Below are 27168 nucleotides of genomic sequence, written 5' to 3'. Positions count from 1 at the left end.
TATCCAGGTTTTCACCCTTGGCTGACCTATGCTGGAACCCTGGGTCAATGCTACCTGCATGGCAGAGAGCTAGTCGAACCAGAGCCTATGCAACCACTCACTTTCTGTAATCAATAAAGTTGTGGCCTAAATACTGCCAAAAACCAAAACTAACATTTGAGTCAAGTGTGAATTTATTTAGGGGGGATTTTTCTGGGTCTGAACAAGCAATTAACAATCTAGAGCAAGGGCAGTCAGCCTGGCGTCTTTGGATGTTATTAGGCTACAGCTCCCATCATCCCTGATTACTGGCTGGGGCCAATGTCCCAAAAACATCTGGGGGTGCCTCTGAAAGACTAGGAAGTATCCATGTGCAGGATCAACAATGAGGACTGTGAAGAGAAACCCAACGTAAGAAGGGAATATTAATTCCTGATTATAAGGAATGTAATAGCTAGATAGCACAAATTGCTTTGCTAAGGCAAAAATTTTGTATAGAGAGCATTCTTTTTTATATGAATCAACCTCTTGCTCACTGTTGTTATGGTCTACATAAGAACAATGGAAAGAACACAGAACAGAAACTAAAAGCAACAACAACAAAGTCAAAAAATGGTTTAATGTTAACTTTAATGGAGATGTAACTTCACACAAGATCCAGTGTAAGAGCCATAATACTGGCACACAGAGGTAGCTCATTTTCTATGGCCAGCCTAGGTTAGACAAATATAATTTGACCAAGCCAGCTCTAGCAATTTGAAATCAATATGTGAATTTCAGCAGCTCTAACTTTACCTCTCTCCCTCCCCTTTTCAACAACTTGGCAATACCTGGGCCAGTGTGAGGTGTTTAAAGGACGCCGTCCTTTCATGATCTGCAATAGATGCTTCCTGAGAGAGATGTGTCAGATGGTGCGTGGTTTGCATAAAGTGGGTAGGAAGATACTTTTCTCCCTCTCTCATAATATTAGATTTGGGGGGCATCCAATGAAACTGAATGTTGTAAGGTTCAGGACAGACTAAAGGAAATATTGGGAATATCTGAATGAAGTTAGAACAGTAAGGCAAGATTTTCCATGGAAAAATGAAATTCCTCGTGTATTTCAAGGGGGAAAAAACATCTTGTATCCAACTGACAGTGCAGTGCAGGAAGGACCTGTAGCTGCATCTGGGTGGCTCATTTTGTGGTAGCGGCAGAGACCAATTTTCCAGCTGGAGTTATGCTAATCATTTAAAATTATCTGCCTGGCCGGATGGCATCATAAATGCTTACTACGCTCATAAGAATAATGGCTAACAGCTGCAAGGGGACTCGGAGGACAAAGTAAAAGATATGAGCATGGGTTTATTTGGTGGCAGAGATTATGTCTTTCCAAAATATTGACAACAGGGAGTAGAATTTAACCCATCTCCCTCCTTCACTAATGCAAGCCTTGCTCCAATGTGTTTTTGGAGGTAGGGGTAGGGGTGATTAAAGCGGTTTCACACATGCATGTACATCACTTGTACATTTCTTAGCCCAGTGACCACATACTTGATGGCTGTGGGCTGAATACCATTAATATTTAATTTATTATTTAGTTTATTATCAACACACAGCCCTTAACAGAGTTCAATAGGACAGATCTCTGCCTTGAGGGACAATTTAAAATTCAACACAGGGAAAGAATGTGTGAACTGATGCCATTAAAAATCATAGCTCCTTTGACAATACACTATTTCCATCTGTGATTGCCCACTTACTTAGACACGAGAGGCATTGCTTGCTCCTGCAGTCATCCAGTGATGGACATAAATGGATAAACTAGTTCCTAGTCCTTGGGTACTGGGTTTCCGGACCTGTGTTGCCACATGGCAGTGCAACTTGCTGGATTTTTAAGCCAGTGAAGTTTCTCATCCTCTATGTGTGAGCCCCTTAACCAAGTTCAGGGATGGGGAACCTGTGACCTTCCCAATGTTGGTGGACTCCAGCTCCCATCATCTCTGACCATTATTGTTTTGGCTGCAGCTGATGGGAGTTGTACTCCAACAGCATATGGAGGGTCAAGTATTGTCTGTCCTGGGTATAAGCTTCTGTGGGTATAGAGACCAATTCAACATATCAATGAAGTGTTATTCCCAGTAGGCAACTATACTGCATAGGGCAGGATTGTCCTAACTGGTACCATCAGGGGAAGCCTTGCACAAGGTCTTCTGCTTGTGCAATGGGGCTTCCCCCTTTTCCTTGCAAGCCTCCCCAAAATTGGCTGGTGGGAGTCAAGAGAACCCCCAGAAGAGCACATGAGGGGAGGAGGGATTGCTCCATCTGGAAAGCTGAAAAATTTGCACTGATAGAATGTTCTACATAGTGCAATATTGAATTCCTCTTGGATTCCTCTTGCATGCAGGCAGTAAAAGATGAGGGGTTCATATGAAAGTGGGAAAGCATTAAGTTTAGAATCCTAAGCACATTTACTAAGGGGTTGTTGTTGTCTTGAGAGACAATGGAGTGTGCTTCTGGGAGGTGAAGTCAAACCACTGTGTTAGCAGCACTGAAGGGACCTCCCTGGGACACAGACCTGGGCAGTGTGTATGGGGGGCCTGGGCTGTCCAGGTGTCAAGATCCCCACCCCCTGGCCTCACTGACGTGGTCTAAAGGAAAGCAGAATCATCTGTTTGCGCACCAGCTTGACTGCAGGACTTGCATTCCAAATTTGTGTAGACTTCACTCTTCTCCTGCAGATATTCCACAAGGAAAGCCTTTTCTTCTCCTGCAGATATTCCACAAGGTTTAGGATCAGAGTTTTCCTTCGCCTACAACGACTACCTTCCAAGGTTGGCAAGCCCCATCTGCTCCTCATGTTCCCCTACAGCACATGCAGAAACCGTCTTCTTGACTGTTGGACTCCCTCTTGGTCTTGTCCACTCAATCTGCCGGAGCCTGTGTTCACATGCAGGGAAAGTCCCTAACTCACAGAGAGTTTGAGACCCATCAGCTACCCAAACCTGATTTAGCCAGCCAGTCAAAGCCGTTCCTGGGGTGTGGCTGCTGTTGCATGCTGGTGAGAGCTGAGTGCAGGGTGGGAAACATTTAGGTTCATTAATTTAAATTAATCTACTCTGAGTAAAACATAGTTGAATACAACCCAGAGACCCCTTTAAAATAAAATTTCCAGTGCTGATGCGTGAGAGGCTCCTAGGAACCACAAGCGAGAGCTGAGTTCAGGGTGGACAAAGGTGGACATGCCACCCCAGAAGGAGCACAACATGTTCCCCACCCAAGTTACTATCCCTTCCCTAACACCCCCCACACTAAGAATACACGAAGGGGTAAGCCGCCCTAACTGAACTAGGGTGAGTTCTTATTTAGTAGGAATTGGGAACCTGTGGCCCTTGGGATGTGTTGGGTTATAGTTCTCATCATCCCTCACCATGGGCTGTGCTGGCTGGGGCTGATGGACACTGGAGTCCATCAATATCTGGAGGGTCAAAAGTTCCTCATCCCTGACCAAACCTATTGACTAATGAGGACTTAAGTGAAGAGGAAGCTGGAACAGATTATTGATTATCACCAATGCTGTGCCTTGCAGACAGTGGGAAGATAATCTTCTGGGGCCCTTGCCTTGTGCTTCACTGAGGAACAGCTGCTCACACACCCACTTCTCTGAGGTGCACACCTTCAGCATAGCGGAGGTGGCTCACACAGTACATTTTAACAAGATAATTGCTGGGCTGTCTCCAGCAAACTATTGTTCGTGGAAAATACAAAATCATGTGACTTCCCTTCCGTCAGCAGAACAAAGAACACATTCTCCCCCCTCCCCTTTCCACCCCTCCTTTTATCTGGAATATGAAAGGTCCTGGGTTTGACAAAAGCACAAGCTCAAACATCCTTTCCAGCAGAGACTAGATTCTCAAACGTTGAAAAGACAATGGCCTTCTGTTGATGCAGAGATAAAATCCTCCATAACATGCTGTCAGGGCTGCCTCAGTCAAAGGGCAGGGAAGGGCTGTGTCTCAGTGGCAAAGCATTTGCTTTTCACACAGAAGCATCCAGTTTCAATCCTCACCACCTCCAGGTACAGCTGGGAGAGACCCCTGCCTGAAACAGCTGCTTCCAGTCAGTGTGGACAGTATTGAGCTAGATGGGTCAATGGCAGCTTCTTATGTTCCTGGAGTGGGAGATGGGAGTATGCTTCAATTCAGGATCACCTAAGGGAGCCAGCAAAGTTCTTCTAAGTCAGGCTCAGAAACAAACTTCAAAGTCTCTTAAAAAGAAACCTCACAATTCGAATCCAAGCTGGAGAATTTGCAGCTACTCCTCCACTTCCTATCAGTTGCCCCTAATCACTAAAACATTCTCCTTGCCAGTCCCTTACTTCATCTAACACCCTCCTACCCTTTCCTTAAGCAGCCTTTCTCTACCTTGGGTCCCCAGATGTTTTTGGCCTACAACTCCCATCAGATCCTGTTTCCCACACTAAACTGGACAACAGAAACTCACAAACAGGATTTGAGTGCACTAGCACGGTGTTGCTCATAATCCCCAGCAACTATTATTAAGAGGCATGCTAACCATGAGACTAGGGGCAATATAGTAATCCCGACTATTAGCCACTGATAGCCTAATCCTCCACAAATCTAAATTAGTGACCACCATCCCAACCGGTAGCAGCAAATTCTATTTAGTGTGACTAGAACAATGTGCAGCATTAAGAAATCCTTGGTTGACTGATTATTTAACTTCTATACTGCTTAATATATAGTGTACAGAAAACTGAAGCAGCATCAACTTAAACAAAACATTACAAAAATACAGTTACCTATATAAATGTTACATTAATGCAACCAGAATCAATTCATTTCCCCTCCAACACACCCTCCCTTTCAGCCTCTGGGTTATCACCCAGGATCCAAACAAACTCTTAGCTCACCCCCAAAAATCTCACAAGTAGACATCACCCTAATCTCCCACTCCAGACTTGCTTTTTATGGATAAGCCCAAAGTGGGTAGTACTTCCTCAGCACTTTCTCCACACCCAGTTCTGGATACAGCAGGTTTGCTGAGTTTCTCAAGGGGCCCAGGGGATGGGAAAAGGACTCCCCCTTATGTTCACCTTCTGTTCTCTCCTCCTCCAGCTGCTGTCCTTGGTGCTGTCTGTGTCCTCCATCAGCCACCATTCAGCTTCATTGGATGACTCTGGATACTAATATTAAGACAAAGAGAGGGGTTTTTTTAACCTAACAACAACCCTGTATTATTTTACAAACCTCTATCACATCCCCCCAATTTGCCTTCCCCTCTAAACAAAAAAGCCTCCAATACTGGAAGCTTCTCTCACAGGTGACTTCTTGTGCCCCTTGATTGTTGTGGTTTCCCTTATCTTATCTGTACTTTCCTAAATTCTACAGCATCCTTTTTGAGGTGCAGTGGTCAGAAGTAAGCACAGTATTACTAGTGTGATCACACTCCATGGATTTTCAAGAAAGAGTGAAGAAAGCCTGTTTATTTGAAACTGTGTTCTAATCGGTATTGTAACATATTCTGTCATTTGTATTATAATGTACATTGCAATGTGTTTGTTGGGGGAAGTCTTTTGTCTGGCCAGGTGGAAGTTGATTTAACTGCCACTGGGTGACCTCAACTGACAGCTGGGGAGTGGAGACCGAGCTCTCAGTATTCAAAAGAAGGATGTCCTGGTTGGTGGCTGCAGGTTCCAAATTTTCCATTAGAGAGTGTGGTTGGGACTGAGCTAGAGGGATCAGAAGGAGTGAATATATGGCCAGGTGCTAGTCAGTCAGGGCCAGCCCAGGGTGGAGAAGAATCTGTGTTTGTTGGTACTCGGTGTTTATGGTGAACAGCTGGAAGAAGAATACAGCCAATGAAGGAAGGACTGAGAGGAAGGTAGAGTAGTTTGGCATCTGAAATTTGTTGGTTGTCCAGATCACTTGCCTCAGGCTGAAGAGACAATGGGAGGATGTGATGGAGAAGAAGTGAGAGGCAGTTTGGAATCTTGGGCTCTGGTGTTTGGCGGGAGAATCAGAGGAAGATTCCAGGGCAGGGCAGCAAAAAGAGACCTGGGCTTCAATACATCAGTAGTAGTTGAAACAGAAGCTCCAGCGAAAGCCCCCCATTATGGTTTTGGTTAGGGTTAACACTCTGGCAACAGAGTTTTAATAAAGTTCTTCACAACTGTCTTAGTTTAGTAAAATAAGCTGTATTTAAGTAAAAGGTTCTCATAATGTATACTCATTAAAAGGGACAGTACTATAACCACACAAGCTTGTGTGCTATGTGACTTGCAATACATAAGCATCAATATATTTGTTAAATACAGTAACTATATTTGACTGGTTTGTATCACCAGTCACTATCCCACTATTACCAGGGTAATTGGTGAGTAGGGTGCAAAGAGTATATGCAATACCAAAGTGTGGCAGTGGAATTGGTTTAGGATGTTGAGTTTTGTTAATAAAATAAGCAAGGAAATCCCCCCTTACCTTCACCACATGGCATTACAAAATTGGTAAGTAAAGGTGGTGGAGCTGTGGTCTAGACCACTGAGCTGCTTGGGCTTGCCAACTGGAAGGTCAGCAGTTCGAATCCATGTGACGGGATGAGCTCCCATTGCTCTGTCCTAGCAGTTCGAAAGCATGCCAGTGCAAGTAGATAAATAGGCACTACTGCAGCAAGAAGGTAAATGGCGTTTTCGTGCAATCTGGTTTCTGTCACTGTGTTCCGCTGTGCCAGAAGCGGTTTAGTCATGCCGTCCACATGACCAGGAAGGCTGTCTGTGGACAAACAACGGCTCCCTCAGCCTGAAAAGCGAGAAGAGGACCACAACCCTATAGTTGCCTTTGACTGGACTTAACCATCCAGCGGTCCTTTACCTTTTTACTTTACAAAATTGGTAGTTTTATTTTTGAACCTTTTCCTGGTGATTCCTACAAAGAAATTCATTCTTTTCACAGCAACCACACACCAGGTCAGCATTTGCATTGAGCTATCCATGATGTCTCAAAGATCTCTTTCTTGGTCATTGATTGCTAGCTCAGGCCTCATCAGTGTATATGTGAATTTCAGAGTTGGTCCCAACATGCAGTACTTTACAGTAAACACAACTGCAGAGTCTTGTGGCACTTTAAAGACCAACCAAATTATCATGGCATAAGCTTTCATGGACTAAAGCTCAATTTAATAGATGCATTATGTGAAATCTTAGTTGGCAGATATAAAAAGGAGAAAATTGTAAGGTGGGAGTTGAATGGCAATGAGATGCAAAAATTACCATTGGTGATAATTGTATCTTAAATATATGCAAAATTGGCACACCTTTACCTTTTTTGCAGTAGCAGATTACTTGCTGAGATGATGGCATCAACCCCTCTTGTGAGGCAGGGAGTCATTCACAAGGAACAGTCATAGACAGCATAGATATCAGAAACACCCACAGGAAGCTGGTCAGACATTTGGTTCATCTAGCTCAGTGTTGTCTGAACTGATGGGCATTGGCTCTGCTGGGTCTCAGCCAAGGAACAGTCCCAGCCTTATCTACCTGGAGAGACCAGGGATTGAACCTGGGATCTTCTGCATGCAAAGGAGATGCTTTACCACACAGTTCTTTCCATCCTGGCGCTGATGAGCTAAATCAGCACATGTAGTGTGGGGAAAAATCATTTGTCTCAATTTAACCAACAAGTGATGGCACTGAACTTGATGACTTGTAATTCATCTGTTTCACACTGTTCTTCCTCTGAAGTTTCAGAATTGCCACCTTAAAGTTAGTTGCAGAGTGCCTTGGAAGGCTGACATGTTCTTGAAATGGTTTAAGGATATTGCCATTTATACCAAGTAAGATTTCATTTCACACATCTGACAAAGTGGGCTTGAGTCTCATGCTGTAACAAATGTACTTGTCTGATTATTTTTGCTGCATGAGGCTAACACAGATACCCTTGGGGGATACTTTATGCTAACTTACACTGAACCACATTTGCTATGGTTTTGTGTTTTTATATTGTGATCTTATCCTGTGAACTGCCTTGAGACCTGTGGGTATATGGCAGTATACAAATTTAATAAATAAAATAAAAATAATAAAATTTGGAACTTTACTGCCCATGTCCCCAGTCTGGATAAATTCTTTTAGTGTCTTTCTTTCTTTCTTTCTTTCTTTCTTTCTTTCTTTCTTTCTTTCTTTCTTTCATCTTCCCCCTTTTTATGACCCTGTTTGTTATGATCAACAAATATGGTCACCTCACTATTCACAACTTCAATTCACTAATGAACAAGTTAAATTGCTTGGGTCCCCTTCCAATACAGGTCTTTAGGGCACTTCATCTCTTACACCCTCCTATTATGCATTTTCTCTTGTGATACGAAATATGTAGTACAAGCACTACCAAAAGAAGAAGAAGAAGAAGAGTTTGGATTTGATATCCCGCCTTTCACTCCCTTTAAGGAGTCTCAAAGTGGCTAACATTCTCCTTTCCCTTCCTCCCCCACAACAAACACTCTGTGTGGTGAGTGGGGCTGAGAGACTTCAGAGAAGTGTGACTAGCCCAAGGTCACCTAGCAGCTGCATGTGGAGGAGCGGAGACATGAACCCGGTTCACCAGATTACAAGTCTACTGCTCTTAACCACTACACCACACTGGCTCTCAAAGACAATAAGTAAAAACATGTGGGGAAGAATGTTGGGTTGTCAGGGTTCCAAAAGATGTTTAGACTAGCAAATGTGATGTAGCAACCAGGAACTGAAGTATGAAAATGGGACATCACACATGCATGTGCACACAGGTTTTAAAACTGACCTCGTCTGCTAAGTAGAGAAGCTGTTGCTAATTATAAAACAGTTGGTTCCCTCGCTCTCTTTTCTGGCCACTGATCCAAACGTGCATGGGGGAGGGGCGTATTGTGGCAAGCAGGAACATATCTGTGCTTTCAGAATACATTTTGCATATTTACAGATGTACTAATTTATGCAATAGGGAGTCAGTTAAGAGCTGGACTTTTAACTAATTGGGAAGCTGGAGCCATATTGGTTTGTTTGCTTCCACCAGCACAGACACATTTCCAGAAGCTAACAATAGCATTCAAACTGTGACTTCATTTCAGGGTGGAGTCATCAGGAGTGTGGCAGATAATGCAAACAGAGGAAGCCCTCTCTCCTTTGATTTGATATTTTTGATTATTTAATTTTTATGTTGCTTAATGTATGGCCACTGAAAATAGGAGTGCAGGGCTCTCCTGCATTTCTCTTCCCACTTGAATGCACTCTGAATTATCTCCGCAACCTGACAACCCTCTCCCAGTATCCCTGTGGCTTCCCTTTTTATGTGGCTAACCATTCTGCAACTTAGAGAGCAGAACAAGCCCATTCCCACCCACCTGCCTGGTCCAGCCACCACTTGGTTCCTCTCCTTTTGGATTCTCATTAGCAACCTGCCATTCTGAGGTTTAGCAGCAGGGAAGGGTGAGATTGTGAGGCTTTCCCCACTCTCCTGCCTAGATTGTCTTGCCTCTGCGCCCCCCCCCCCCATCACCAACCACCAGCCAACTCTGCTGTAGATGGAGAGAGAAAGAGAGTGAGACCAAATCCTCTTTCTTTGGTTTGCTGTGATTTGTATTTTATTTTTTAATTCTTTTTTAAAAGCATTTGTTAACCGCTTATTATCTAAACAAACTTTTAAGCAGTGCAACATAAAAATTGATGTCATTAAAACAAAAACACAGCTATAAAAGCAATAAAGCAGTAGCATTAAAAAAATACAAAAACAGGATTTCAGGGACAGCAATCCAGTAAAAACAGGCTCTGAGTTTATGGACCAGGGAATGCCTGGGCCTTCCATATTTCTTTTGTTAGGTCAGTGCTGACTGTTGACAAAAAAGTGAGCTATAAATAAAATTAACCCATAACCAATAAATAACAAGCCACTCAGCTTTGAAAATTCAGGGATTTGGATTCCTTCATACTATTAAAGCTGAGACCCTAGGTACCCCCGCCCCCTCCCCAATCCTAAACCAGGGCTATAGTCCAGGACAACCAGAAGAGATTACACTGGTTTACCTAGGAGATAATTAAGAATAAAATCCTATACCTACTTCCTTGGGAGTACTTTCTGCTGGATTCAGTTTGGTTTACTTTTGAGTTGACAGGTATCGGCTTGTGCTTTAATTTTACTAATTCCTATACTCAGGAATTCTATTATGTAACTACTACCCTTGATATCATACATAATAGAATTCAGAAAAACTAATCCAGAGCTAGGCATGAGATCCTTCAAATGTGCCCCAAATTTGCCAGCACCAGTTAGAATTTCCACTTCTCCCATACATTTTTGGAGAAACTGGTCAAGTGGGAGGAAAATAATCGCCCTTCCAGGAAGCACCCGGAATGTATATTTCAGCCTAATACGGATCAGTTGCCCGGAAGAGCGTGTTTCCTGCGCGGCGTGGCTGAAGCATGGCAGCAGGACAGAGTCTGCTCGCTGTTTTCCTCTGTGTTCACCTGGCTTCGTGATGCAAGTCCAGGGTCCAATAAGGCTGGTTAAGCGAGACATGTATTAAAACGAAACAGACCATTTGCAGTTCTGACCCACTCTACTGATCTAGTTTTAAAAAAACAACAAAAACAAGTGGCCATTATGTTAGATTCGTTCTCGAGTCAGAGATGTTTTAAAAGATGGGAAAGAGGGGGCCATTGGGGTAAGGGATCCGCCCTGGGAGTTGAATATTCCCTGCCAACACCCTTAAGCAGAGAATCCCGTCGTGATATCGAGCATAGTGTCTCCCTACCCTATTAGCCTGGGGAAGGGGCTCCCCCGCGCCCCCCTAAGCGCTCGGTATTGGCAGGCGGTCGGCTTGAGAGGACCAATGAGATATCGGCTCGGAGACCCCCCCTTCCTCCCCCTCTTCAATCTGGGACCCCGCCGTCCTCGCCTCCTTCCCCTCGCCGGTTCGGAGAGGTGGCGCTGGGGCCGTGGGAGCGCACGGGGCGCGCTGCCTGGCTGGCCCAGCGCTAGGCGGAGCCTGCCTGCCTGCCTTTGGCCGGATCTCGCCCCCCCCCCCCCGTCCCCTGCAGCAACAGCAGCCGCCGCGGCGGGCAGCCACCGCCTTTCCCTCGCCTTCGCCCTGCCCGGGGGAGAAGAAGGGGGCGCCGTCGGTCCACCCGTCTATCCGCCCGCCTGGGGCGCGCTGGAGTCTGGCGACAGCGGCCCCGCTACCTTTTTGGCGCGGGGATGCGGACGAGCCGCTGAGTGAGCGAGCCGGGCGGGGGGAGTCGGCTGGCTGGCACCCGCCCGAGGCGAAGCTGGGCTGGGCTGGGCGCCTGCACGATGCGCTTCCTCGCAGACCTGCTCTTGCTGTCGATCGCTGTCTCCAGGGCGGCTCAGGTAAATGTCCGTCGTGGCGCCCAAGGGTGCGCTCTGCTCTCGCGCCTCGGTGCAGGGCGCAAACGGAGCCTGCTGCTCTGGCCAGAAGGGGTTGGTGGAGGGAGGGACGCGAGTTGAGGCAGCAGAGTTGGCGCCTTCTCTCCCAGCGAGGGTCAGGGTGGGGATGCTGAAGTCACCCCCTGCTCCTTAGTCGGAAAGAGTGCCAAACACGGGTCAAGGGGCGGAGTCTTGCTAGTGTGTGTGTGTGTTTGTGTGATTTGACCGGATCTTCGCAGAAAAAAAATCCCACACCCAGTTAATTTATTCGCATTTTAAGCCCCAAGACTAGTGCGCAACGCTGTCCATTTTAGTTTTCCCCGCCGCCTCCGTTCCTGAGTCCACACCCACCTTTCCATCTCTCCATGCTATGAGACACTTTCCTGCTTCTGTCCTCTTGCCATCCATGCTGTGAGTTTGTCTATGTATATTTATTTTATTTTCGATCTGGCTCTCAAAGTTCTGCTCTAGGGTCAGTGTGGTTTTATTCTAAAAGCGACCCTCTTATTTCTTGAAACACACCATTATATGCAAATCAGTCTATCGGATTTCCTCCTCTTCTCCCCCCTCCCAACATCAATTTGTACTTAGGATAATAATTTGATGTTGATTTAGGTGGCCTTGAAGTCTTTACTGGTCTCCAACACATTAACGCCAACAACATGGACAAGTTTCTTCCCAAGTCTTGCCCCAAAAGGGGGAGACACTCCTGAAAGTGGTTGGAATCAGGATGCTGAGAGTGAGTTATTTGGAAGGACACATGTTGAAGATTTTGCAGCTGTGGTTCCACACACTGATTCACAATGGCTGAGAAAGTTTATTTGTTTCTGTCAACGTTTGTGTAAGTTGATTCTTTGAATGGGACAGTCCTGCTGTGATGAACATATGCCTGCTCCCAGGGGATGCCAGTCCATTAGGGTGGATGAAGCACTGCCTATCTACTTACAACCAGGCAAGGCATGGCTCTAATTATAACCAAGATGGGGACAAAAGAAGAATCAGTTGACTCTGCCTATGATTGGCTCTGGCTGAGCCCACTTTTGTTTTCTCTGCCTTCTGCCCCACCAGTCTCAATGGGCACCAGCCACCATGAAGGAGGCAGCTACATCAGTGAACCAGGGCATCCTGGCATTATTTAGAAATGAATTGTGATGGGTTCCTCAATTTGAGAATCAGTGAACCAGGGCATCCTGGCATTATTTAGAAATGAATTGTGATGGGTTCCTCAATTTGAGAATCAGGAATTGCCTGCAACATTAGGCTGCTGAAGGGAAGGAAGCAGAGGGAGAAACCAGAAATTGATTTTTTATGGGAAAGGGCCAGTGGTGCGCAGTCAGTGGACTAGGCTAGTCCCATAAATGTTCCCAGTAAATTAAACGCTTCTGCCTGGCTTAGGGAGGGAGGCTCAATACTCTGATGGGGCCAAAGAGCACACCCACCATCTTCCCAAAGCCTGCCCAGCTTTAGTGCCTCCATCCCAAAGCCTGGGAAGCTTCTGTCCAGCTTAGGGAGGGAGGCACGATTCTCGCACATGTGATGTCAGGACGCTGCAATGTGACATCAGGACAATGTGATGTCTCGCATGTGATGTCAGACCCGCCACCCTCGCAAGCTGGCACTTCTGGCCCTAACTAATTTCCCCTATGGGAAATTTCACTGCACGCCACTGGAAAAGACTATGAGCCCTGTTATGACACTGAAAATCCATTCCTGCTCTGAGCATGTGTTCAGAGGTGGTGATGTGATCCTAAAGTCTATGGGTGGAATTCAGTGTAGGGCTAAATGTGGTATGTGTGCACAGAACAAGGTCCGTTCATGCAGTGGGGCTCCTCGCCCCTGCATGTCCACTAAACCTGTGCTACAGCTTCCTGCAACCCTCCAGAGCAGATGTAAGAAGTGGGGGAGGCACATTGGAGGAGGTGGAAAGTCCTGTTGCAAGAGTGAACCTTGTTCTATGTATGTCATTGGATAGTTGAATTCCACCCTATATGTAGATCTGATCCCTCCTGATCAGTAGTCCTGTTGATGGGGTTCTAGTAAAAAAAAACCACCAAGAAAGTCAATCCTGCATGCCTAAAGTCTGCCCACCCTTCTTCAAGGCCATGCTTTCAGTTCATGTGGCCAACAGGGAGGGCCCAAAAAGCCTGTCCAGTGACACCAATGAACTGGATGTACTTCAAAACATACTGCCCCCTTTTGCAGTGTGTCAGTGTTCTCAAGGGTTTTTAGTCAGGTGTGCTTGAGTTTCCTTGGCAAATATGGTGATCCAGGAAGGTAGAAAGATTGAGCAAAACAAGCACTGCTCAAAGAAAAATGTTATCATATTGCTCATGCTCCCACAACAGGGTCCCACACAAAGTGCTAGAAGGCGGGCATTCACACTCATTTTAAGGGTGACTGATCTAAAGTAGATGTTGACAGGTATGTCGAACCAGTCACTTGTGATCTACAGGTCGATCACAGGGTCTCCTGGTTGATCACTGTGTCCTGACCAATCACCTGTGTCCTGACTGATCAACCCCCCCCCCAAAAAAAAGCAAAAGAAAAATCCTCCCCCCCAAAAGCTCACCATGCAGCCCTAGATATAAGAAGGCTGTTTGTGGGTCTTCCATTAGCTCTACAGATGCTCAGAAGAATTCCAAGACTTCTTCATAGTCCAAAGTGGAGCAGAGCTATTAGAAATTGATTTTGAGGCAGCCCTGACTAACCCTGGCTCAAATGGGGGAAAAGATTAAACAAACCTAGAGCGTTATTGAGTATGGCTATGAATACATGATCAGCATGAGATCTACAAGATGCTTTAAGCGAAACTAGACAAAGTCTTGGAAAAGGGTTCATCAGGGAATCTATTTTCTCTTGTTTCATTCACTAAAACCAGTCCATCTCTAGCTCCAAATCTGAAAGGTGGGATCAGATAGCTGGTCAACTACTTTTATGAGTCCTGGTTTGCCCTTCTGTGTCCTTTACTTCAGGGATAGAGAACCTGGGGCCCTCCAAATGTTGTTGGACTACAAATCACATCATCCTTGACCACTTGCCATGTTGGCTGGGGATGATGGGAGTTGGGATCCAGGAACATCCAGAGGACCACAGGTTCTTCATCCCCGCATTATTTCATTGCAGTGTCTTGGTGTTAAATAGGGACCTGGTTAGCACTGACTTTATAAGCAGAGACCATATATTACTTAGTAAGACCATATGTACATAGTGATACAAATAGAAGACTGCTATCAAAATACTCATAAAAGAAATGTAAACAGAAGCCATATGTTCCACTGAGCAGATGCCAAAGAGCTGAGCACATTGGCTCTACCCATTGACTCACTTCCATATGAAATGAGATGTAGTCAAATGGCTCTTTAACCCCTTCCCACCCACCATTGAAACTCTACCTCTAAGCATCCTCACAACCTATATCCATTTCTCTGTTTCTTGTGCATGGGAGTGAGCAGCTGTCGTACAAAAGGAAATGACTTTGGCAGAGCCCTTTCTGCTGTTAACCCTGGGTGAGAGCAGGTGAAGGAGTCCATTGTCTTTGTGCCAACTTAAGCCATGGAACCTTTGGCCCCTTAGATGCCAGTGGGCTGTGGCTCCTATCAGTCCCAGCCAACATGACCAATGGTCAGGAATGGTGGCAGTTGTCCAGCAGCCTGTGGAGGACCACAGCTTCCTCATCCCTGATAAGAGAAAGTGGCATCCTTGATAAGAGAAAGAGCGTAATTGTCCTATCCATCTTCTTCAGGGAGGAGGGCTGTGTTGGCAGACTTTTTTAAAACACACACACACACACACACACACAGAGAGAGAGAGAGAGAGAGAGAGAGAGAGAGAGTAATGAGTTCTAGAAACTTGCTCTTAAAATAAACTTGTTCTTATAGCAGGAATGTGTTGTATGGGTAGATGAGTGAGTGAGAGAGAAATGAACCATATTATAGTAGACATGAGGATCAAGAGAACACTGCCATTTAAAACACCAACAGGAATGCAGGTTGAATATTGGGTTTTTCTCACTTTTGAATTCTGATCTCAAAATTCTGGTGGCCATTGCAAAATCTGCAAACTTAAGTGGTTATGTTTATGAGCAATGAAACCTCGCAAAATTTCAATGTTTTCATTTCCTAAAGCAAACACACCATTGAGTTATTTTTAACCCTTTGGTTTTATTCTTATGCTAACTGCTGAAAGAAAGCCAACGCATCACAATTTTAGAATTTGTGGTGTAGTGTGATTTTGTGAGCCAAATTCCATGCAGAAAAGTTTTAGGGGCTCAATTATGCCATGAACAGTATTGGGGCGTAGCTAGCTGTTCCAGCACCCGGAGCGACAGGAGTGGGGCAAGCCACCCACCCACAGAGTCCACCAGGTGGGCGCAAGCCTCACGTTGCCGTTTCGGGCAGCGTGGGGCCCCGAGCCACCATGTCACTCCCAGGAGAGACACGTGGCTCAGGAGCACTACAGGTCAGGCCCCATGGTATTTGATGCCCCCCATAGTGTGCCATTTTGTCACTCCTTCAGGGATTACACCCAGGGCGGACCGCACCCCCCTCCCTATGTCCCTGGACAGTATTGAAAGGATGGCAGACTAAATTTATTTTAAAATTGACAGGATTTGAATAGGTGGGTGGATTTGTGTGTGTGTGTGTATCTTGTTTTGAAATTGAAAATAGAATTGAAACTATAATTCTACCCGTGTGTGCTACATGTACAAAGTAGCAAAGTCAAATTTGTGGGCAACCTCCCTGTTCCCTGCCCACTGATAAACAGATTCCTAGTTGCAATGAACTCCAGTGTATTAACAAATTTGTCATCTCTTGCTTTTCTCCCAACATTACAAAATTAGGCAAAAACTACAGTGTTTAAACCCCTATACCAGTGCCCCCCTAAAAAAACAGCAGTTGCTCAATTAAGCCATGATTAAAATGTGGTCATAGACTATCACCTGGCCCCTCTTCACTCTGTAATGAATTTCTGATGTAAACTGCAGGCATGGTAAGGGATTTAACAGAACAGCAAATATCAAGAGCGAATACAATTAAAAGCTTGATAGTTTGTGCAGCATGTATATTAGGGGTTGTCAACCTTTTTAGTCTTGTGGTCACATTTGGATTTTTGAGCAAGTGCCATGGGACCCTCAGGTCACTTCTCTGCCCACCACCCACCACTAAGAGAACGAGAGGGGAAATGTGTGCGTGCACACATTCATTTCCCAAGGCATCTGGATAAAAGTCATCTGGTTGAAAGAGGAGGCGGGAAGGAGCACCACTCTTTCAACTGCCTCCTGTGGCTATACACACTTTTCAAGGGAGAGTAACTTAACCACTTGCACCACCTCAAGATCAAGGGGGCAGGAAGCTTGAATGGGGAGGGGTGAACTCAGAGGCACCGGGGAAACTCTAAAGGGCACCATTGCACCTATGGGTGCCATATTGGTGATCCTGATGCAATACCACTTAAATAATAGAATCATAGAATTGTAGAGCTGGAAGGGAGCCACAAAGTGGGTCTCCATGGAAGGCAAAACTGCCGGCTGAGGTGCTGACAAGCAGCAGCACTGGGATCTCTGAGGTAGCTTCAGGCCAGCCATCATTTTAGTTCACTGTAATGTCCCTGAGGAATAATTGCTCCAGGACATCACGGGAAATTAAAATGCTGGTCTCCAATGAGCAATACTCTGCTGGGTGTATTGTGGGTAATTTAAAATGGGCTCACAGGCCCAGGTGCCGGGGCTGAGCACTATGCTGGGGCCCCGGCAGTTGCCAATGTGAGTAGTCCTGGTGCAGTGGAAGGGTGGGAATCAACTGGCCGCTGCTGGGAATGCTTCCAGGAAAAGGGAGGAAGGTGCAAAAGAAAACAGTGACTGGCTGCATATGCCAGTTACAATCTGTGGACGTCTGAGGGAGTCCATTCGTATCCAGGCCCTGGGCTCTTAAGATTTGACTGAAAACCATTGGGGGAAGCCTTGTTTTTTAATCCTACACAGGTATAAGTGGGATGCAGTTAGTCAGTGGCTAGTATTCTTATGAAACACTTCATGTGCTTAGAGGCACCCTTATTCCTTTTGGTTTTGAATCCTAGCCTGCTAAGCCTCACACCCTCCAACCAGACCTGCGTGCTTTGGTTTCTCAGAAGAATGAACCTACTCTATTCAGTGCAGCTGCAAACAGCAGGTGTCAGATAGATTTTGCCCAAGGTAAAAGAGCCTGCAGTGTTTAGAAAGGTCAGACATATGCATGTGTTCCTAACTTTTACTTAAAGAGGTTTTGTTTTTAATAATGGAGACCAGTTGTGTTGATGGTGTGAAGTGGAGGGAGTTAAGCCCCATCTCTTTTCTGTCTTCTTGGCTGTATTTTGGATGGTGGAGAAAATGTGGGGGTCTTCTGTAGACGTAGACCTGGGATTGGGATTGGTGGTAGGATTGTTGGTGTGTTATTTATATTTAGATTTATAGCTTGCCAAATGAGGTTCTGTAGTGCCCACAGCTGGGGTAAAATGCATAATATCTTATTTCGTTGTCAAGTTGCATGGTGTTGAGGCCTCTGAAGAATCAAGGTCCAGCTGTCATGGCAAAAGAGGCAGACTGCTACACTGCAAAATATTGTCAGGCAGGAGTGAGTAAGCAACCAGTGGCCCTTTTAGATGTTGTCAGATGACAAGCACCATCACCTCTGGCTATTGGCCATGTTGGCTGAGGCTGATGAGAGTTGGAGTCCAACAACATCCACAGCTCTCCCAGCTGTGTGGATGGGTTACTAAGAGGTCCAGTGTTAAACCACAGTGTGGAAGGAAAGAAGAAGAAGTGAAGTAAAGCAATACATGACAAAATGAGGATATGTGACCAGGTATAGGAGGACAACTGAAGAGCTAACCTTAGTGGTGGGGATCTGAAGGCAGAAACAGAAGATGGAGTGTGTTTTGTTCATAGTCACCAGAGTCTTGGCTGAAGAGAACCTCACCTTGTTTCCAAGGTTTCTGGTTTGAGCTCAGTGAAATTTAATACTTGAGCTTGGTTCACACCGGCATGAACATCTCTTGATTTCCTTACACTTGACTGTTGGCTGCTGATATGAACTAAGGAGGGTTGTGCTTGTGTGGCATGAAAGATGGTTTTGTCAGTGACATTTTATCCATGATGGCCCACTCACATACGCAAGTCTCAGTTCTCAAGTGAGAAGCATACATCTGTGAACCGACTTTTGAAGTCAGATGCACCTTCTCTGCTGTCCTTGTTCTCATATGCTTGTGTTTACAATGTACAAAAAAAGGTACACTACAATGGAAAAGATAACTTCTTTGTTTGGAAAAAGTTGCTGCTACTCCCCTCAGGGCAAGATGGTCCTTCAGATGGCCCTGCAGTAACACTTGTGGGGAGGGAGGGCCCACAATGGGAGCTGGAAGGCATGAGTTCCTCCAGCTTCTTTCTTCTCTCCTACCCTCAGGGCAAGGAGTGCAGTACAGCCTGCAGATAGTCGGTAGAAAAACTGAAGTCACTCAGTCCCTTATTAGAGCACTTACAATGTACATCTGGTAAACATTACATGCAAGATGGCAATCCTTTTCTAAGAAATGATCACACAGCAGTTGTAATGGCATTTATAACCTAAGAAGGTGCAATCTCTTGCCTTACTGGAAGCCATGCTATAGAAGAAGTCCTGCTTTTTAATCAGGGATCCATTTGATGAATCGTTGTATTCTAATATTCTGCTGGAAGCCGCCCAGAGTAGTTGGGAAACCCAGGCAGATGGGTGGGGTATAAATAATTATTATCCACAAATTTGAACTGGACTTTCAATTGAGATTGCTTCCCTGCAACTCCCAGCCAGGCTTGTTCTCTGTTGCTCCTTCCAGGGGGTGGAACTTTAGGAGAAACATTCTCAACAGCAAGGAGATGTTAAGCAGTGGAACAGGCTGCTGCAGGAAGGGCTGGGATCTCCTTTACAGATCACAGAAAATGGGTGGGGTATGCGCCTCAATTTCTCCAGGTTTTAGAGAAAGATAGAAACACCCTCACCTCCCGTGCTGATTTTGCCTTTCCCCCTGAAAGCCTGGTACAAAATGAAAGATGAGCCCAGAAGTGAGCTGAGAGAGTGGGAGCAAAGTTTCATATGTATCTGTTCTTATCTAGGAAGAGCAAACAGCCCTCTCCCTTTGTGGTGATTTCTGCCCCCCAAGGAGAAACGCTCATTCCTCACAGAGCTACAGTTGCTCAAGCTCTGAGCTAGCTCGCAAGAGCTCCGCAAGATCTCACCCAAAGCTGTGAGGTCCCAGCGGCAGCAGCATGCAGCAAAACACACATGTGTGTTAATCTCATGTGAAAACTACAGAGGTTTCCCCCCTATAATAAACCTCTTTCCTAATCAAAACATTTCCATTAGGAATAATAATAATAATAATAATAATAATAATAACAACAACAACAATAATAATTTATTATTTATACCCTGCCCATCTGGCTGGGTTTCCCCAGCCACTCTGGGTGGCTTCCAACAAAGTATTAACAAAGTAATAAAATACAGTAGTCTTCCCTAAAGAAGCTTTTAATGCTTAACAGAAAATCTGATGTCTGATGTACTTGTTGGTAATATAGAAGCACAATCCTAATGTGACTAAATACATTCATGTGATCTGTCTCTAATGACCTTAGAAAAGTGATTCATTGTAGGGTCTGTACCTTTCATAATTCTTATTTAACAAAAGGTTGTTGTTTTTTAAGTGGCTGCTTTGTGCTGTGCTGTGGTTGAGTTCTCCCTTTCTGCACAAGGGATTAGGAAGCAAAGGCACTCTTCTGATGGCTGAGAATGGTGATACAAAGTCAACTAACTGAACCCAAAGTCTGCCTCAAGGAAACACAACTTGTGCATTCAGATTTCTAACCTATCATGTTACAAAGACTGAGGATGAGAAAACACACAGAGAGAATTAGCATTTTCAAAATGAACATTAAAATCCTGCTTTTGCATTTTGTTTTATTCTGACAGCCAAAATCCAGCCAAAATAATAAATAGGTATTGTAAGTGAATGGGTTTGGGATAACATGGCTCAATTCACATTGTATATAGTTCACTGAAAGCAGCATTGCTTTGGTTCCTGTGTTTCCTCTAATTAGCACATCAAATACTTTTGAGACAATAGTGGGTTAAATAGCAAAAACGCTATAGAGACTGATAGAGTGACTCACAATGCCAGAGTCTCTATTCAATCCATTCAATCCATTGTGTTTTCTTCTTCTTTTTGAGAGAAATCATTAGAGTTCTGAATTGTATTTCCCAAGCCTGGTTTTTGTTTTTTGGAAAGGCATTGTACAGGTTTTCTCTGATTAAAATAATGGCCAGGAGATGAGGTTTGGAGTGGGGCTTTGGGAGAAGATTTAATCTTTTTGTATGTTGCAGGGTGGGGTGAAGTTGTTTGGCTATTCTTAAATCGTTCCCTTGAATTGACGTAACGAAGCTGTTTGGGGAAGTGTCTGGATCTTCAAGGTGTACCACCTATGCTGCTTTCAATGTATATCCTTCAGTGGGTAAATAAAAAGGAAAGGACAGTATTATCAGATGTGTGCATGCTGATGCATGCATTACATAGGTACAATCACCAAATGTGTGTCATTGGCCACAGCTCAGTATTGAGCATGCATCTGGTAGTAAAAACCAGGCTCATCTCTGATGTGTGAAATAGCCACAAGCATTTGTAGTAGAGATGGAGAGCTCTCTCAAAAGCACCACCGATTAAATCAGAAAGATAATCCCCACCTCCTGCTGTTCAGAAGACTGAAAAAAAACAAAACACTTCAGCTCTCAGTCTCCATTGAATGGGGACAGATTTAAGAGGCTACAGTAGCAAAACACATGGGGAGGGTGGAAATCTCATCATATCCATCCCTTAGTTTTGGGTTCCCTCTTGTTGCTGCAGCCTCTTACTTTCTCCTCTATATGTAATACAGTCAAGTGATCTCTTACTAAGTTAACCTTGTAGGTGATGAGCTCCCCACCCCCAGAACACCTCGCTTTCACCCATGCAAGCAAGAGGAAAACTGTGACTGTGAGAACAGGATGCTGAAAGGAATTGTGACCCTCCAGTTGTTGCTGAACTAAAGCTCTGATCACCCCTGACCATTGCCTATATGGACTGAGGCTGGTGGGATCCGGAGTCCAACAACTTCTGTTCTCACAGTGACAGTGGCCAGCCAGATGTTCATGTGATGCTCTCAAGCAGGACTTGAGGACAACACTCTCCCCACCTGTGATTCCCAGCAACTGGGATTCCAAGGCATAGCACCTCTGACAGTGAAGGTAGTAGACAGCCATTGTGGCTAGCAGCCATGGATACCCTTATCCTCCATGAATTTGTCTAATCCACTTTTAAAGCTTTCACAGTTGGAGGCCAACACTACATTCTATGGGAGTTTTAACTGTGCAAACATAAATTTGCCCAGACGTAAATGTGGATTCCTGTTGAGCATTCTTCCAGCGGTGAGCCTTCTGTTTTGTTGTTGTGTAATGGAACCTTGCCACTTAAAATTGGCCATCTCTGAGTAAGAGCAGACGCCAATGATCAATTGAGCAAAGTTTTAGTTGATGGATTGGGATCAGTTAATAATCATTAAGCCCATAAAAATATGCAGGTTTGCTGCATGTGCTACAGACTGTGGGTGTATCCATGTTGGTTTATTATCTTCTGTGATGCATCCCTTACTTAACCTGGCTGTCCAGCAAGGAAAAGACTTTGAAGCCCCCCCGCCCCCTTGCATAACTTGGTTTTAACTGTGCTTCTGTTCTTGGAAGCCAACTGAAGGTGGGTGGTACACTTAGTTTCTTTTATTCAGTTTGCCCAGCGGTTTTTTAATTACACAGCTTGGCTTCTTGAATATTCACTGGGGGCTGCAAGTCCTTTCTTCACATTGGCTTTGCCTACTGAATGCCTACTGAATATTCAGGAGGCTGCCAAGAGCTTTGCTGCTCTTGCTGTGGCTGTTTGGAAGCAGTCCATGAGATTTTGGCCAAGGGTTCTTCCTCCTGCCCTTGGATAAGAGAGGCTACTGAAGGAGAGGTTTCTGCTTCTGCCTTGGGCTTCCATTTGCTCAGCAGTTTGAATGATGAAATTTAGGAAAGGAGAAATGCTTGGGGCAAGAGAGGGTTTTGTTCCCTTATTCCAGCCTTCACTAGCCTAGTGACTTCCAGATGTTTTGGACTACAGATCCCATGAGCAATAGCTAGCCCAGCTGAATGTAGCTGAGACTAAGGGGAGAACATGTGGAGAGCACCATCTTGCTAAAGGATGCATTATTCTCTGGGATGGCCTCCATATTCCACAGGTAGGTCATGCACTAGGTTCACACCAACTTCATCACACCACAAGTGCACACAGCACATGGTGAACTCTGAAATTGGCTCCCACTAGAAGTAGTGGCTTTAGAAGATGATTAGACAAATTATTGTACTGGAGGAAAAGAAGGCTGTCAATGGCTGCTAGTCACAATGGCTGTGTTCTGCCTCTGTTGCCAGGAGGCAGCCTGCCTCTGAATCCCAGTTGCTGGTCAAGCTGGATTATTATAATTATTTATTTGGTTTTCTTTCTGGCTTTTTTAAGCTTACTGAAGTTACACAAGGAAAACAAAATGACAAAGATACAAGGTACAGAAAGAACAGACTCACATACACATAACAGACAACACACATAACAGACACCATGTAACATGTAAACATAGATATTTCCATCCTTAGTTGGTTATCATAAGGAGTTGGCTCGCTTCTTGTTTGTTTCATTAAATGAAGTTAGTAGGAGGTCCTACATGAAGTGGTTTTAGGAGCATCCTTGCCTCTTCAAACACCACCAGTTAATCAAACTGGCAGGACTCACAACGCTTAGTTGCCTGGGTACACTTTTATATATGCGTTGTTGTTTTTTAATTTATTTTTTTTAAGAGAACTAAAGGGAAAGGACCCCTGGCTCCCTGCGTGCAGCTGAGGGGACACATGCTCCTCCCTTGCTTTTCAATACCTGCTTTGGGCAGCTGCCCAGGATAATAAAAACTTAGAGGAAAAGCAAATTACAAGGATTCTGAAAACTGTCCACAAGTCCCAACCACTCATCTGACACTTTTTCATGGACTGACCTTTCACAGGGTTGACCCCGAGTCCTGAGCTATCTAGTTTCCTTCCCAGACCTTTGGCCCTCACCCTTATTCCATATTCCATGGGTGCTTCCTTTCCACTCTGCCGTGTCCCCCTAGCTCCTGCTAGGCTATCCCTCCTGGCAACCTCCTACCTATCATTACAAACTTGAGAAAATGGACTCTATTGGACACCCATGAAGCGTGGTGCCAGGTCAGGTGCTCCCTGGATAGAAATTTTGCATCAGAACACCCCCTTGCTTTCAGAAGCAAGTTCACGCATGACACACGTGTTACATGACTCAACTGGTGGGGCTGGGGTGAGGACAGAAAGAACAGACCTTCCAGCCCCTTGCTTTCAGAGAGACAGCACTGTGTGTGTAGAGGTGGGTTTTGACGCCGGTCCTCTGCGTCTTAATGCAGGCTCTCTTTGGGGTGGTTGGCTGGAGATTAAGAGAAGGTATTGAGCTCAAAACTCCCCTGTTGAGTTGAGTGGTGGTCCACAGGCTCTCTCACTGAGAGAATGACCGAGAGAATGTCAAGAAAGAACAATAGGGAAGAGGGCAGAGAATTTGGTTGCCAGGAAATTGCCACCCCACTCCCACCAGTGCACTGGATTTTAACCTATACTCACATGTCTTCCTAGCGATCCCAGGATCAATGAAACAAGCCAGCTGGATCTTGCCTTTGCTCCCTGGCTGGGTCCTTTGAGGCCAGCTAGTTACCACCTATGCAGTATGGCCTGAGATCAGGACACTTTCCCCGGGCTAAGTTTGCCTGGTGCACGCTGGAAAATCCAAAATTTCCTGCCAAACCACACAGGAGACCCACTAGCCCCACATGGGGTGCCATCTGCTAAGGAAAATTCCGGGTTGAGAGACTACTCAACAGCCCGGCTTGTCGGAGTACAAGTCTCCCACGGGTCCATGCAGTCAGTAAAAGAAGGAAAATCCAGCCAAGCAATTTGGAGCAAAACACTTAGATCCTTTATTCAACAGCAGAGAGTGAACCCAGAGCATGGGGCGACGTTGACTTTTAAAACATTCCCATCATATCCCAGAATACAGTTCACCCAGCATCATCAATATATCATTGCTACATCACTAACATGTCACAAAAGGGGACAGTTACACAAGATTAGCATAGACAGATATGTCAGGGCAACACCCAAGTACAGTGGTACCTCGGGTTACCGACGCTTCAGGTTACAGACTCCGCTAACCCAGAAATAATACCCCAGGTTAAGAACTTTGTTTCAGGATGAGAACAGAAATCGCGAGGCGGGGCGGCAGCGGGAGGCCCCTGTCAGCATCGCCCTTGAGCCAGTGCCACCAACTGGACTTATCCACTTCAGCCCCGACTGGGCTAGGTGAGCTGAGTAGCACTTCCAGAGACCACCTTCTGCACAGGAACAGGTCAAAGTGCTGTGGACTCACAGCTTAGAGTTGTGAGCACTGGATTCACTTTTACAAGAAGACAGTCGTCGCACAGCAGAGTATAGCAGAGTATAAACGACTCGGAGAGCAGCTCTGTAGAATATCTTCTTTATTCTATCTACAACTATATACAGTGTGATGGCCTAGGAATCCGATTCAGAGGCTGAACCGGAGGAATCCCAGCCTGCACAGGAGTCCCCGCCTCCAGGGCCGGCTGAACTGGAGTAGGGCCTTGATTCTGAAGCCCCTGCACCTGTGCCAGATCCTCAGGAGCAGGCACCAGGTGAATCCACTCTGGCTCCAGAGGTGGTTGAGGACTCAGTGCCTACAAGTGAGTCTTCCCCTGGGCCCAGTAACCCTTCAGCCTCTCCTGAACTGCAGAGGCTCAGGGCAGAGAGGCAAAGGGAACTGGTTTCTCCCAGGAGGAGTGCTCGCCTTAAGGCCAGGAGAGGCGCGTCTCCTGGGGGCCGGGACTGCCCCTGGCCTCAGAGAAGATAAAGGCCAGTTAGCCCGGTCCCAGGTTGCGGGAGCAACGTCGTTGATGAGCTGTTTTGGCCAGCATCCAGTCCTGTTTCCCCCAGAGTTCCTGTCCTTGCCTGGCTTCCCGCTGTGGACCCCGCTTCGCCCGAGGAGGACTGTCTGCCAACCCTCAACTCAGGTCCTGGACCTTGCCCCACGGTAACCTCCCCCCTGGACCAGCACATACAGAGCTAAATGAGGTCTAAACGAAAATGCTGAACTGCACTGAGTGTCTGCAGCTGCTCTTAGCATCAACCTTATCTATACACATGATCTCTCTCTAACACTCAGTCTCTCTCTCTCTGATGTGAGGCTGGAGCGAAATAAGTAGAGAGCAGAAAACCGCCCCCTCCTCTCTGGAGAATCAGCAGAGAACATCAGCAGATTCTTGGATATGGGAGGGGTGAAATCTCCTCAGCCCCATTAGCTAAAGTGGTACCTCAGGTTAAGAACAGTTTCAGGTTAAGAGCGGACCTCCAGAACGAATTAAGTTCTTTACTCAAGGTATCACTGTATAAGATTAGCATAGGCAAACATGTCTTTAGTACCCACCACCCAAAAGTACAATAGAATTTCCTTTGCATGTCTGGAGCCTGAGACAAGTCTGGTGATGAGATTTGTCTTCCCTTGGAGAACAATGAGCCCAACAATTGTCACCTCTGGCCATTTCCTGGGGTAGGAAGTGTGTATACACGTCTTCAAGCTTGGGGAGGTGGCAGGGAAAAGAGTCCTTTTTCCAAGGGCAAAAATGGAATGGAGAAATTGATTTTATATGATTCATAAAGCTAGGTATCTTCCCTGAGCTGTCTAGTCGAAAGGATACATTCAGGCATAATATTTGTAACATTTAACAACTTTAAAGATGTGCCCCCCCCCCTGTAATTTCCGTAACGATTGTAATGGAGGAATGGCTGCCAGCCACAATGGCTGTGCTCCAGCTCTGCTGCCAGGAGGAAGCCTGCCTCTGAATCCCAGTTGCTGGTCATTCCGAGTGGGGAGAGTGCTGCTGTTCTCAGGTCCTGCATGTGGGCATCAAGGTGCTGGGCTAGATGGGCCATTGGCCTGAACCTATTAAGCTGATCTAGGCAGAATCACCTCCTCTCCAAAGTGCATCTTACCTTGACATTGCTGTCATTAAACATAGCCAATCAATATTTTGTGAGAAAATACATTCAACAATTTGTTAAAATATTAAATTTGGGCTAGTACAGATAATATTATGCGATATCTAGAGGATGAGCAAGGTGGTATTGCAAAGGTCCACTGAACCTTATTCTGGGTTTTTCTTATAACTAAACTGTGAATTGGAGGGTGCTTGTCTCTCATAAGCATGAGTGGGTGTGATGGATTGGAAGATAGCATCCTAACATCATTTAAAGTTGTGTAAGCACCAAGAATGCTTTCTGAGCAATCTGATTTGGAAAACTAAATATCCTTGGGGTAAGAAGTACTCCCGAGGATGCAGGTGGTGACCTTTCCCAGTATGGTTTTACTGATGTTCAGGAATATGGGAAGGGAGAAGTGAAAGGAGATCCTTTCATTTGTGGGAGTTAGCTGGTGTCCCCCTGTTTGCCCACTAATTACCGGTAGGTATTCCTAGAGGCCTACATCCTCCCAATAATTCTTCCTTCCTTTGTGGTATGCATATAACTAACTTTTGACCTTCCTATTTTGCTTCTTCTGTTAGTTCCTGATCAATGTCCTATGCTTCTTTTCATCTCCC

General features: G+C 45.5%; 1 protein-coding gene across 1 annotated transcript in view; it reads left to right on the top strand.

Annotated features, from left to right (window-relative positions):
- Positions 1-11034: 11034 nt before the first annotated feature.
- Positions 11035-27168, top strand: part of OLFM2 (olfactomedin 2) — a 191375-nt gene continuing 175241 nt past the window's right edge. Inside the window, exon 1 of the mRNA XM_083729214.1 lies at positions 11035-11351. Within this exon, the coding sequence (XP_083585340.1) occupies positions 11295-11351 (57 nt within the window). The 5' untranslated portion in view covers positions 11035-11294. The remainder of the gene's footprint in view (positions 11352-27168) is intronic.

This window comes from Podarcis gaigeae (assembly GCF_964106915.1).
Source record: "Podarcis gaigeae genome assembly, chromosome: 2".
NCBI lineage: Eukaryota > Metazoa > Chordata > Lepidosauria > Squamata > Lacertidae > Podarcis > Podarcis gaigeae.
Note: the sequence above shows the minus strand (reverse complement) of the source record. Positions and strands in the feature narration are given on the sequence as shown.